This window comes from Xylocopa sonorina, chromosome 3, assembly GCF_050948175.1.
Source record: "Xylocopa sonorina isolate GNS202 chromosome 3, iyXylSono1_principal, whole genome shotgun sequence".
NCBI lineage: Eukaryota > Metazoa > Arthropoda > Insecta > Hymenoptera > Apidae > Xylocopa > Xylocopa sonorina.
In genome coordinates this window covers 14004030-14017751 of record NC_135195.1, presented here as the reverse complement: position 1 = coordinate 14017751, position 13722 = coordinate 14004030, and the positions used below count along the sequence as shown (strand labels likewise).

Sequence of the window (13722 nt, the reverse complement as noted above, 5' to 3'; positions counted from 1 at the left end):
CAATTTGATCGATTAGGATGCACGAAAATTTGTAAGTAACAAATGTATATCTTTATTCTTTTAAAGGTGCATATGTTAATACAAAAAAAAGTAAATTAAATTTGGTAAACATCACGTTTCTCTCACAATAATCAGTCTGATACAAGTAAAATCTACAATTATTAAAGAAATGCATAAGGGTACAATTGATGTTACAACGTTTGGGAACGTTGAATAATTTAATTACAATCAAGTGATTAAAATAATAATACTCATACGTATAGAAGTATAAAAATGAGGCGTCGTATTTATCGTACCATCAATTGTGAATGTTTAATTATTTTTTCTTGCTTTTACCTAAAGTCAACGTGTGATGCTGAGGCTGTTGGGCGAATTGAGTTTTTCGCTTATTGAATTCCAAGATATCGTCCTCGAGCTTCTTCCTGCTTTCCTCCAATTTTTTCTTCTCTTCGGTATGATCTTTTTTCAGCTTATCGAATTTGTTGTGAAGCTGGAAGGTACATAAATAAATGAAGTTATTAGTTATCATTGTTATAGTTCTATAATCCAATAATTAAAGTAATAATAATTTTTTACTTCTTTCTCTGCTTCCTTTAATTCAGCCTCTTTTTCTTTTACTCGCGCAACGAACATTTGCCGCATTTCATCCTCCTTCTGCTGGAGCTCTTGCAAGTGGATGGACCTCTTTGCTTCGCAGGTTTGCTGAAAACTGACTGGTTTATTTTCACTATCAACGTCGCTGAATCCCATCTAAAAATTACGATTATGTAAAAGTGTATATTGAAATTACCCGAAATTACTATTTTGTAGAATTAATTACCTGCTCCAATCGCTTTTTCCGGTACAGTTCATAATGGCGGCAGTGTGTTTTTTCTCTCATGTCTTCCATATTTGTCCTTATTAACATTTCACGTAATTTAACGAAATCACAATGAGATTCGTTCTCCACTATAAAAGAAAGGATACAACATTAATAAAGACATGCAATATTGTAATCCTGCACAACTGAACAAATATGTTTTTAAAGTTTACTTAATCTAACCTACCTTGTACTGTACCCCAAGGATACTGGCGAGAACGCATCATTTTATTTCCAACCCGAACAAAATCTGTGCTACCAACTACGGCAAAAGGTACATGGGCGTTCATACTTGTGTTCACTTCTGCTACACTTTCATCGTCGGTAGGGAATTGATAGATATGAACTCCATTATTATGTAGTTCAGATATAATTTTAGTCTGAAACATAGAGGAAATGAAATAAGTATGGGATATCAAATAACAGTATTTATACATAATGATAATTTTTATATCATACCTTAAACTTTTGTAATTCTGTCTTTGATATTGTGTCAGCTTTAGCAATAATTGGTATAATATTGACTTTGGTGTCGAGTTTCTTCATACAGACTAGATCAATTGACTTTAATCTATGAGACAATTAATAAAAAAATGTGTTAATAAAATTGGTATGTACTAAGTATTTTTAGCAAAACATATGTTACATTCAATATTTACCCGTGTCCAGTCGGACAAATGAAATATAGACAAACATGAGTACGGCTATCGTGGTAAGTTGCTAAAGATCGCTTTATCTTTAACTCTTCCTGTAAATATGCCTCAAATTGGGCATCTATGTAATCAACCACAGCTTTAAAGCTATCTTCTTTGTTAATTTGGTCCCCGTAACCAACTGTATCGACAATGGTAAGCTTTAATCTAACATTGCTCTCTTGTAACTCATAGGTATGGGCTTTGAGTTTTACAGAGGGTAAATTATGTGGGCTCGGCGTAGATTCGAAACTTGTATTGAAAAGGGAATCCATAAGAGTGGATTTTCCAAGACCAGTTTCACCTGTTACAAGTATAAGCATGATTAAAATCGGTTTAATATTTTATATTAATTTGCTTCAAACTTTCAAGCAGGAATAGATTAAAAGGTGGCAAAGTGTTTTTCCTACCAATGCAGAGGATATTAAATAGAAATCCATTCTGAACGGATTTATTCACCAATTGATCTGGAAGACTGTCGAATCCAACATGACCAGACAATTTCAAATTACGTATGGTGGATTCCAACTGAAAATACCAAATAGCCATAAGTGTTAGCAAGAGCAAGTCGGCCGGAAATTAGCAGTACTAGCCATATACGGAACGATAACGCCTCGTTGAGAGTACTGTTGTTATGACAGAATAGAGAACCAACGCCCTTCAGGCTATAAACACTACGCGTATATCATTGAAGTATCAAACTTATGTATACAAATGAAAAAGTGATATTTCAGTGACCTTCTCTAACAGGAAGAAGCGACAGGTGCGACTTAATACATACATAAAATTCAAGAAATGACACTTACCTTGGCACGCTCAACGTCCGCCGACGCCATTTTTACTACTAGTGACGCGTGCGTTACTCATACACAGTAGTTAGTTCCCAGTAGTACCGTACACGTACGCGCCGTAATTCATTATAATCTGTAATGTTTATTCATTGAAGGTAAAGTGGGATCAAATATGTCAGGAATTTCCTTGAGGTTGTTCCGTTATATACTGAAGTGATCGTATAATGTGTAATATAAATATTTATACGTACATCGCAATAATTACTACAAATTGATTCATCCAGATTATCGGAAATAATCGATAGTATTATTGATAGACGTGTGTGTGCGAGAGGGAAAAGAAATAATAAGTGTTAAAATAATTAATAATTAGAACACGCTGAAAATCATATCATATTTGGTGTTACATTTCATGGTGAATACAGTAACACGCGGTTACGGAGTCGATAACATATAATTGATTGATTTGAATATTCCGCCATTCCCGTCGCGCGTTCTCCCATCAGTTGCGTTTCGGCAGTCTTAAAGATCACACGTGCTAAACTAATTATCGCTATTAATCCTTATAGAAGTTTAAAAAGAAGTGAAATATCAGTTAAATTCAATCACATTCACATTTCTCGCACGTCAAGCTAAACTTTCTCGTGAGAAGTTTATAACAGTGAGAGAAATAATCAAGTTATATTTAAAGTGCACATTCCATACGTTCTCCGCCATATGCGTATTGTGATAAAACGTAATGCGTCTAATCTCCTGATACTACTTAACCGTAAAAAGTTTAAATATTTTAAGAATAAAATAAGTGTTTACGAAGCGTAGTTATTAATTCAAATACAGTCGGCTCATTAGCGTCGTCGCATTGTTCGCGTTGTAAACGCGCAGCGAGGACACATAGACGAGAATGAAACGATACATTTTGCCATCCCCGACCGCAGATTTATTCGTACAATTACGCGTGTTTGTGTCGTAGCGGATTCGTAAATCGCGCCGATACTCCCCCCCTACCCAAGATCGGCGCGTACGCCGCGCGTCGGGCAGGAATTTACTGGCTCAGTTTGTGTCGGTACTGCGGCCGCGCCACTAGGGTGTTTCGCGTTGCCGTGCTGGCAGGCTCCTCATAACAGTGTCTACTTTCTAACATGGCAGATCAATTTGTGTTGTATTATCATGTGACGGGTAAAAGCTCTCGTTCATAAGACGGTATCTGTGTAAACTATCGTAGATTCTCCTCGCGAGGGATACGCGTCGTTTGGTTAGACAACCGTCGCGATGGCGGACATGAAAAGTCCACCGTTCAGTGACATTAAACGGCCGGAGGAGGTGGTGGCGATGGCGATGAACGACAGCCTGAAATTCGCCGTGCTGATCGGGCTGATCGAAGTGGGACAGGTGACGAATCGGGAAGTTGTCAACACCGTGCTTCATCTGGTGAGTGGACCTTGAATTTCCGTTCGTACGTCCGCCGCGGCGGACCGTACGTTTCACGGCCATTCCCGCCGATTCCGCGACATCCGACGAAATCTGTCAACCGCGAGCTGTCAAACGGTGCCGCGACAGATCGGCTACGCGAGCACGCACGGTGTTATTGCGCGTTTACCCAGCTACTTCGTCGCACGATCGGGTAGTCGACGGTGATGGGAGCCGCGGGAGTCAATTAAAGGGCAGACACGACGCTTCTTTTTCGAAACGCACGACCGGGCTCGGCGTTAACCTGAAAATCGTGCCGAAACGTCAGGCCAAATTTTCCAGTACACCGTCTCTCGTTCGAGGTTTTGCTCTTTTTCGTAGATCTCTAGGTGTTACGTTCTTATTACGTGACTACTTATCGCGCTATCTGCGTCTTTGTAATTCTAACGCTGCACGTCGTTCGGTGTTACCGATTCGTTTCCACGATTTGAACCTTGGACCACCTATCACGCGATTTACCTTCGCTGGTTAGAGCTCGTGGTGTGTTTACTTATTGTAAATACATCTCTACGGTCTGTGAGAGGATTTTATTTGACTGAAAATAGGAAGCTTATGGACGGCTACTATCTTTCGTGTTAGTGGTAGTAATAGTTTATTGTAAATAAAATAGTTAACGGTAAACTGATAATAGTAGAATAATGGTAGCACGATGAGAAAACGTTGGTATATACAGAAGACTATTAAGAGTTCAAAAATATCATTGTACAGGTACGTGACATCTATGTCACATGGTGTTTTCAATTCCCACTGACGCACTATATTATACCTTGGGGATATTTCGACACTTGTTCTCTTTTTAACAGAATATAGTTTATTCTATTACATGGTAGGATCAAATTGAATTGCCGTCAATACATAACTGAATAAATACATAATGTGTAATAGAATTGCAGTAAATGTCAAATTCCTTATCACTCGGTTGCTTAATTTCTAATCAACGAATCAGATAAAACGAATTGATTTAAACCGATAAGAAACCGTACGTCGCACGTGAAGCAGGCATCGACAGGTTTAACCGTAGAACGTTATCTCGTCAGGCTTTCCGGGACAGAGGCTTTCAAATTTACACTCCATCGATTTCTTGAATAATAGATAAATACCATTTTCAATTGTTAATATCACTAATATTTACGTATCGCCGCTACAAATTGAACCAATTGACAAATTCGCAAGCACCCAGACGCCGGACTGCGAATGTTTATGGATTTATGCAAAATTGCCGCTGCCCACATGGCGTGCGCGGAAAATATGCAAAGTGGTCGGAGCAAAATGCGCGTCATAACATTTAAAGGGCGTAACAAATCTCCATTTAGCTTTCGTTCCTTCAATCGTAGGTAAAGGTGCGTATAAGTCCGCGCGCGGAAATATCCGCAGTCGACTATTCACGGGCGGATAAGCGTCGCGTTGGGTAAAGGGCGAGGAATAACCCGTGGTGAAATACAGCGATCGTGGAAAACGTAACCACGATGTTTACGATCGCGCTTTTATCACGTTCAATCGTGCATTTTCACAGCGGCCCCGACGCCACGTAACCACTGTTTACACGTCAGCGTTGTCGCGTACCCGATATTGTTCTTACCCGTACGGGTTATTCGGCTCGTAGCGAGCTATCCGTCGCTCGCGCCACGTAGAAAAACACGTTTATCAACGAGGCGAGATCGCCGCGCGCCGTTCCCGCGTGGGACGCTCGTTAAAATTTCCAGGCTCGCGTTCGAGCCTTCATTCCTCCAGCCAAAATTCCGTCGCTTCGATACGTACGCGTTCCGTAAACGTAGACGCGATTATTCTCAACCCTGAAACCTTCTTTCCGCGTTTCTCTAACGTTCGAGGTATGTGCATGCGCGCTTATTAAGCAGAACTCTATTCGTATCTCTATTTGGACGAACTTCCGTCGAAATGCTAATTCCTGGCGCTGAAATATAAAATGGTTATTCATCAGAAACCTAGACTTTCACGGATTTAAATGAGATTTGTTTTAATCATACTGTTACGTCGCACGGATAACAGATAGGATAATTGGATAAGTTCGTTGGAGCTGTACGACCTTGGAAAGTTAATTTATATGCTAGCGTGTTCTGTTATTTGTGTTATTTCTTTTAAGGCCACTGGATTTCGTCTGTCCTTTCCTTCAAACTTTTCCTGTTACGCGTACGTTACGACGAGGTGATTAAAAAATGTTCCACTTAAATTTACAAGGATGAAAGAAGTTCTCGACGAGGTTACCTTTATCTATTTCAGTCGATAAAGCGACGATGTAACGTTAACTTGAAACATCGAAATACAATATGAACAAATCAGTAAATATCGTACACGTAAATGGCGTATTTAGCGTGACGAAATTTCGTGGAACGAGTTAATACTGCGAGTACGCGGACAAGCGTGGTCGTACCGGAACTGTCGAAGGCAAATACGTTCCACGTGGCAGCGATTAATGTCCGCCATCGCGCTGTTACACGGAGTTACGATCGCGCCGCTTTTCCGACGCCGTTACTCGACGAATTAGCCGATTCGAGTTGTTTTCCATTGATCTTCCACCGCAAGCTGCACGCCTGAGAGACGCACGGATCCATCAGCGACTAGTTCGCACTGTTTGCACAGCTCAGCTTTGGCCGTGAATCGATTAGCACCATCGACGATTGCGATAGAGTCCCCATCGACCGTATCTAAAGACGGTCGAAGACATTCATCACTCGTCGAACGACAGGCATTAATCATCTGCCGGGTAATCATAGCCACTGGGGGAAATATGGCTAGGTCTTAAATGAACACTTTGAATCTGACGACGATGGTATTACCCAGACATTAAAAATGACTGCAGCACTTTGAATAGCGGTAACAGTAGGCGCATTGTTATCAGCGTGAATTAGGGATTTTCTGTCGTTACGTAACTTCATTCGCATAGCAGGGATTAACATCGAAAGACAGAGATATTAAAAAGCGAAGCGAGCGAAGTGTGGAGGTTCGTTGAGGGAACGATAATGGATAGTCTTGCATGAATTGTGGAAAGTTAGCGCGAGGTGTGTAGTAGTTAAGTAAATGATAAATATGCGAACGATTCGTGGTATGTCGAATGTATGGAATTAGCTTGACACGACGGAGTATCGGTGTGCGTTTCGTTTCGTGGAGATCGTGTCGTAATGAACAACGAAACTGGATGGAAGACGATTGCGTGCGGCGAGATGAACGAAATACAGCGGGTGGTTTCCGCGAGGTTTCAGGGGTGGGCAAGATTGATTTTGAAGGTGCGTGCGATGATTCAATGGCGGTGCGTGGAAATTTATGGGTATAGGTGTTTCCAGATATATTTAGAGAGGCGAGCACGATTTATGCGTTACACCAGGCGCGAGTTTCAATTCCTTTTTGCTTGTTACTTTTCAAATTATTGTTCCTTCGCAGCGGATTTGCTTCAACTCCACTTTTGTTCGATTGAAATAAAAATATCAAAGAAATTAATAATTTTTTTTAGAGGAGAAGGTGTTTCACTCTCGATATAAATCACAATGGCGATTTAAGATCATTGTAATATCAGAGAGTGAACGATCGAAATAATTCCAATGTTACATAACGCTCGCAGTATTTGAAACCAACAGCTAGTCCGTAGATACACGGCGTTCGAGGCACCTTATCGTCTAATTACTTCGGGGCGGTGTATTTCCGCGGTGCAGCGTGCGCATACAATACTGTTATCCTTGAACCAACGCTGCTGGAATCGTCTAATAAGAAATTTCGCGACGTTATTGCGCGCGACGTCGACGTCTTTATCAGCGAACGCGCGAACTCGTCGCTTTTCACCGCTTAAGGTGGAGATGGGATCAAATTTAGTATGTACCCCGACGAATATAAATGAATTTTAGTAAAAAATTGTCACCCCGTGGAATTCGAACGATACACGGTCATCAGAAGTGATATTTAATCGATTACACTTGCTACGAAACATTCAGATGTTTCGCGCAAGCTGGTTTGAAGCCTGAACAAGGGTTCGAAAATGTACTCGCATGTCCCGTGGAGCTTGAACGAATCGAATGCAGTAAAAGTGATGCTCGAAGATTGAAACTTACATACTGCGGTTATTATATATAAACGTACAGATTGTCTCGGTGATTCTGGCGCCTCGTGTGACGGCAATACAGACAAAATGCGACCCACCGAGTGAGGAATGAGAAGGCAAGCTGTCGACCGAGTGAGAAATGCGTTTGCGCTAGTGCTACACGAGACTCCAGAATCTGTGCGCTGCCATTTTGCTCGAGTACGGCATCGAGAGCAGCAAACTATCGTAAATGTTGAGAGTAGATTGGATTATTAATAAGTCGTACTTAGATGGGACTTGGGTCAGTCTAAAAACCCCGTTTCTTATTTCTGTAAAAAGCTCGAACTAGCTGACTCGAGCACGGTCGATCTCATCGCTAAGCAGAGGGCACGATAACCTTGCTTCAAACGCGTATGCACATCGTTCGGCGGGTGAATTTACATAAGTAACTGATAAAGTGGAAAAGAGCGGTTTCGAGTTTTTCCATCCGCAGGATTATCCGTTTACTTTCCGCCAACGCGATGCAACGGAATTGGCTAATTAGTCGGTCGACCCGTTGCTCTTTCCTCCTTTTTTTTTTCACTCCCCTCTCGTGGTTCTGTTAAATGCGTGTTCTCCTTCCCTGATTATCGAACCGAGCGTTAGCGGCACGGGTGACACGTTCGCGAGGCGTTCGAGTGAAACGTGTTTTTCGTTCGATAGTAGATACGTTGATAAGTTAATAAGGCGAGATTAGATTAGGTGATTCTTTCGACGTAACGCCTTACCATTACTTGAAAAGTATAGTACACGTTGTTCCCCGTTCAAGGTAGAATGTCATTTGAATCTCTAAGCGTTATCCGTCCACTTGTTGAAATTTTATTTCCGATGTTAAGATACGTAAACGGTAGTACGCTATTACGGAGGATTAACGTTAATGGAGTGCTGGCTATAATCATACACGGCCATCTACAAATTAATTGCTTGTAGAAAAGAATCTTTTGGAGTAATAAAACAGGCAACAATCGCGTCGATCGAGCACCCTCAGGCGCCAATACCAGTTAAGGGGTTAACGTTTACTTTCTCCGCAGGATTACAAAACTAATTTCATAAAGTGCTTGAAATTCCTTACCTTAAACTTGCCGCCAGACTAATCTCCTCAGTGTTTATCCTCTACGCCGGCCTCGCGCAACTATTCTACAAACAACCCCCTTTCGATCGGCCTCGCCCAACCCTCATCGACACCTCCGTTCTCCACTTCAATTTCGCATCTCTGGAAGACCGTCTCGCAGTCCAGTCTGCACGTTCCCATAACACGCCACCATCTATCCATCGTGCTCTGTGTATTCGTTCACGCTGGTAACCCGTGCACCGTTCAATCGGCTTTTGTTACCTTCACGCATAATTAATCACGCGGACAATGCGCGCGTCGGTTAATGGTACGGCGATAGAAATGGCGGGAGGGTGGGCGAGGCTTTTTAGCGATTGATAATTAATGTATAGGAACGAGAAAGCTCGCCTATTCACGCGAGGAATATCGCTGGATATGGTTTTTCGAGTGCGAACGTGAGCAACGACGCTGAATTTTTGGTCTCGTTAATAAAACCACATTGCGGGCATTATTCAGCGGGAAATTACTTGTACGGAAGATACGAGCTGGAGTCGCTAACGTTTTCTCTACAGTGTTTATTTAATATCGATAAATTTTTATTACGGGCTGTTTCGCAAGATAAATAGCGTGGCATAAATATTACGAAACATCAACTATTATTTATCTCTCTGATAATGAAACGTTGAGTTATTACTCCATCCGATATTTCGTAAAACTAATGTCGTTCCACCGCATTATCCAACTTTGCAAGGCAACGCAGTCTAAACCTCATCTTCTTCGTAGCAGTGAAAATTTTTCATCCCGCACCCCTCGAGCGCGAGGAAACTGTTCCCTCGATAGTTGCTTAGTTTCGAAACTAATTTTCAAAGTGCGATTCGTTACATCTGTCGGCCTGATGACTTCACTCTTCCACTGCACCTGATATCCGACCGATCTTTCCTACCATCTTCGTATTGCTGATCTCCATATACGCGAATTTTATTCAGATACGATCTTTCCATATTTAACCGTCGTTTGCAATGCATCACGAGAACGTATAACGCGTTTAAAACGGAAAAGGAAGTAATTCCGCGCAGAATTCTCTTTCGTTATTTTGGAATCAATGGAAATACACGTTCGTATGGATTTTACGTTCCGTTAACGAATTTTGAACGGCTTCTGCGGATAATATTCGCGGTCCCTTCGTCACCGTGGATACCGTTCGTTGTTAATTGATCGGACAAAAGCGCGATTCGGTAATTTCCATATAAATAGGAATGCAGATTCGACGTGTTGCAAGACCAGGCGACGGAATTCGTGGCCTATTGTCGTCGTCCGTTTCTGTTCGCGTTTCGTGGAACGGTTAGGCGTATTCATCGATCGTTGACTATGCGTTGGCGTGACTCGATTGTCCGTAGTGTCGCTCGACTACCAAACTTTTGAATTCGTGCGATGATTAGGCAAAAAAGAGCAGGTTGTTTTGAAATTGTTAAAGAAATTTCGACTTTGAACGCTTCTTTCGGAGATCTAATTTACGATCGAACGATTAAGTAATTCTCAAATATTATTTCTGCTAGTCAAGCTAACGAACCATCGAATTTTCTGAAGGTTTCCACCCACCTTACCTTCGCGCTCGTATCTGACATCGGCACGTCTGACTTGCAGATTTGTGCCTGCTAGTTTCTCGAACGAGATACACCCAACGCGGGGGTCATTAGTAGTTTATATTTAACCTCCCTAGTGGTCGAAGTGAACGACTCCTTCGAAGATACCTTATCGGGTGAAATGTACTTCGTACGAGCAATACTCTTCAGCGCTTGATTCTATGATAATTTAATACACACTTGAAAGAGAACAGCATCTAATAGCATAAAGGAGTCGTCCACAATTAGTTCGTCTCTTACCTTTCCCTCATCGAAGCATTGTAACTTCCGCGGGTCTCGTCGACGCATTGTTCGCGTAATCAGTCAGCGCAATTTCCGTAACTCGAACGACTATTGCGTTGACAATTATTTGGGTCGAGGTAGCAATTTTATGCGAATGACAGAGCGGGAGAGTAATTAATTCGACGATCGGATCCGCATTATTTGCCGCTGGCGGATGGAAGGAACGTTGACGCGATCGTTCCGAATGGACCAGGTGCTCGATCAGCGATCGAACGATAATTGTTGAAGCTCGACGAGATCGATAATTCGAAGATAGCGATCTCTTTCGTGATTGTCGCGTCGCTCGGTGGAAAGCCGATCGGTGCAATTTCTCTTGTCGTCGACTGGACAAATTATTTCGTGGGAACGACGGCTCTAGAGGAGTCGTGCCGCTGTTCGATGCATTTCTGAGGCAGATCCCGAGCTCATTAAATTGCTTTGGGAGTACGAAACACTTTAGGCGGATGGTTGGGACGATGTTTCAGTCGACGCGAGACGTGTATTTGAATCTTGGGAGTTCTCCAGGCCTGGCAGAAGTTCCGCCAGTGAAATTTATTTCGAACTTTCAACGCTTAGATTTTAACCAGATACTTAGAATTCAACCAGACGAAGAGTACTTTGTTTCCTTGAATTTTCTTAGAATTATCGTCAAGTGATATTGTCATTGATAATCAGACTCTTAAATTCAATTTATTCTTATATCGCTACAAAGTGAATCGTCAAGGATTATATTGACAAAGCGCGAAAATCACATCGCCTTTCTAAATGCACTCAGTGTCGAGTCGTGTACAGTTATTTAGGGTTCACCGTATAACCCAGTGGTTTTTCTCGGTTATCAATTAAAGGGCAATTGGAGCGAGCTGGATTAACGTGTAATGTAAAGTGCATGCTTTCCGATCGAAATGACGTTCGAGAGGAAAACAATTTCGTATCGTACAAACTATTTAACGCGCGATATCTCTGGCGTATTATACATTTCAGCAAACTTTGCCGCGAGATTACGCCGACGACTTAATTAAGCTCGAAATCCAGAAATTACAACTACCAGGCTCGGATAAAGTATCCGTCCATCCAGCAACATTACGTAGCACCTCCACTCGTAATCAAAACTACGACAGCCAGAAAGTCCGGGTCCGAATCCCGCGTTCAGCCCTTCAGCTAATTAGTGAGTTAAACTTGTCGAGGTAGTTCAGGTGCGTCGGTAATCCCCGTAATTGGTCGCAACAAATTGACTGCTATTCACTCGGCCACGCAACCACCGATTTGTACGAAACAAAATAAAAAAAAAAAAAAAAACACGGAAAAAAAAGAGGGAAAAACCAGAAACGCGGAGAGAGAAATGTTCATGGTTGGTAACCATAGTAGCCGAGGCATGCACCCGACCAACATTTTCTAGCGACGTTTATCTCGATATTTATAGGTTGAACGAATATGGGGGTGTGTAGCGTGCCGTGTCTTTCGCGCGCGCTACCCCTATAGCAGCCGCGACCTACTCGTGTATTTGATTGTCAAGTTTCGGATCCGGTGCTCGTTTCGAAGCGTCGAACGCGTTGCTAGCAGCAGCAGCAGCACTCCGGAAATATTTGCGAGCTGTAACACGTGTCGCGAGTTGGAAAAAAAGCGGCCAGGTAAACAGAGCCAGAGACGAGGAACGCTCTACCGCGTCGATTTCTGTTAACGTTCACGTTTTATTTCATTCGTATTTTCTTTCGATTCCAGTTCTCGTTCCGACTCGTCGGACTCGAAGCTTTATTATACGTTAGCGATGGTAAAGATGGTAACGGATACTGATGCGAATTGTTTTAGTTACATTATATTATATTTAGAAAAAGGAGCGATCGTTCGAATTCGCGTTTCGCATGTTAGAACCTAATATCGGGAAATTTGATTTCAATACGCGGTCAAATTGGAATACCCTGTTCGCGCGATCGTTACGCTGGCGCGTCGCTGAATAAACGATGATTAATTACCAGCCGCCTAGTAATAATCCAGCGTGCCTTAATCCCTCCTACTAATTAGTCCTCATTGTAACGACTGCGTGCTCTCATTGTTTGTAACCTCGCAGCGATTCGAAACTAACGCGGCGGCCACCCGCGGAAACCTTGTCACGTTATGTACGTGGGAGTAATTAATGTACGACTGGCTGATGGGAGTAAATCGAGCCCTTCCACCGATGTCGTAAGAACGATGAATTTTTGACACGAACCCATGGCTCGTTCGTTCGCTGTCCAATTAAACTGCACGCGCAAACAGATTTCTATCGTTTCATTTTAACCATAAGCGTTTCATTCGTTACTTCAAGCCTTTGTAAATGCAATCGTTAAACTGCACAGGATCTGCGCAAAGTTTCTTCTGCCGCTAAGCGATTGCAGGAATCATGTCTCTCCTTTCAATTACAAAATTACTCGCGACTCGTGACGCAACCATACCATAGAGGCAAGTGAAACGCGTTACGCAGACGGCTGAACGTCTGGGACAACCGATGACATAACCGCGTCTTAACTCGTTGAATTCGTCGGCGGCTACGGTAACAGGTTGGACGAGATTCGCGAAATACGCTCGTCGTCGACGCGAGTACGGATCGCGCAGTCAGCCTGTACACCCAGTTGCGTTATCAAATCATATCTACCAGAGAATTTGGAGGTCAGGGGTTGAAAATGGCGATTAGAAGCCGCGGATGGATGCTGAGGGGAAATGCGTATCGCGCAAGGTTGGAATTAAAGCGACGACACATGCTGGTTGATAAAAGTTGCGATTTAACGATGGTTCCCAATGGGAACTGTGGCAACCCGCAGCGTTGGATTCGATAGGATCCGACAAACTTTGGCGCGCTCGAATACCAGGTGTTTTGTATTATACAGGGTGTGGTGCGCATGGAAAATTGTTTTTAAA

The 13722-nt window shown here is 42.5% G+C and overlaps 3 protein-coding genes across 11 annotated transcripts in view; 1 reads left to right on the top strand and 2 right to left on the bottom strand.

Annotated features, from left to right (window-relative positions):
* Positions 1-5930, bottom strand: part of LOC143433623 (deoxycytidylate deaminase) — a 38365-nt gene extending 32435 nt beyond the window's left edge. For both annotated transcript variants that reach the window (XM_076911059.1, XM_076911058.1), the window contains exon 1: positions 5927-5930. The gene's annotated coding sequence lies outside the window, so the exon portion shown is untranslated. The remainder of the gene's footprint in view (positions 1-5926) is intronic.
* Positions 29-2515, bottom strand: Septin2 (septin 2). Of its 2 annotated transcripts, none has more exons than XM_076910916.1 (8): positions 2358-2515; positions 1962-2079; positions 1519-1855; positions 1319-1430; positions 1047-1239; positions 821-948; positions 577-702; positions 29-490 (listed from the first exon to the last, which is right to left on the bottom strand). In XM_076910916.1, exons 1-8 carry the CDS (start codon positions 2385-2387, stop codon positions 317-319), a joined length of 1218 nt encoding a protein of 405 aa, XP_076767031.1. In that variant the 5' UTR covers positions 2388-2515; the 3' UTR covers positions 29-316. The 2 variants fall into 2 exon arrangements, with proteins under 2 accessions (XP_076767031.1, XP_076767030.1); XM_076910915.1 differs by having other exon boundaries at positions 577-750; positions 2358-2514.
* Rg (A kinase anchor protein rugose) overlaps positions 3387-13722 on the top strand; it is a 322382-nt gene continuing 312046 nt past the window's right edge. For 6 of the 7 annotated variants that reach the window (XM_076910991.1, XM_076910982.1, XM_076910990.1 and 3 more), the window contains exon 1: positions 3387-3770. In XM_076910991.1, coding sequence (XP_076767106.1) covers positions 3612-3770 — 159 coding nt within the window. In that variant the 5' untranslated portion in view covers positions 3387-3611. The remainder of the gene's footprint in view (positions 3771-13722) is intronic. The other variant, XM_076910988.1, reaches the window with a different exon arrangement.

Coding starts and splice junctions, on each gene's coding strand:
- Septin2 (XM_076910915.1), bottom strand. CDS start 2,387: ATGGCGTCGGCGGACGTTGAGCGTGCCAAG. Junction 2,080..2,357: donor CGGACGTTGAGCGTGCCAAG/GTAAGTGTCATT, acceptor TGGTATTTTCAG/TTGGAATCCACCATACGTAA. Junction 949..1,046: donor TCCTTGGGGTACAGTACAAG/GTAGGTTAGATT, acceptor TTTCTTTTATAG/TGGAGAACGAATCTCATTGT.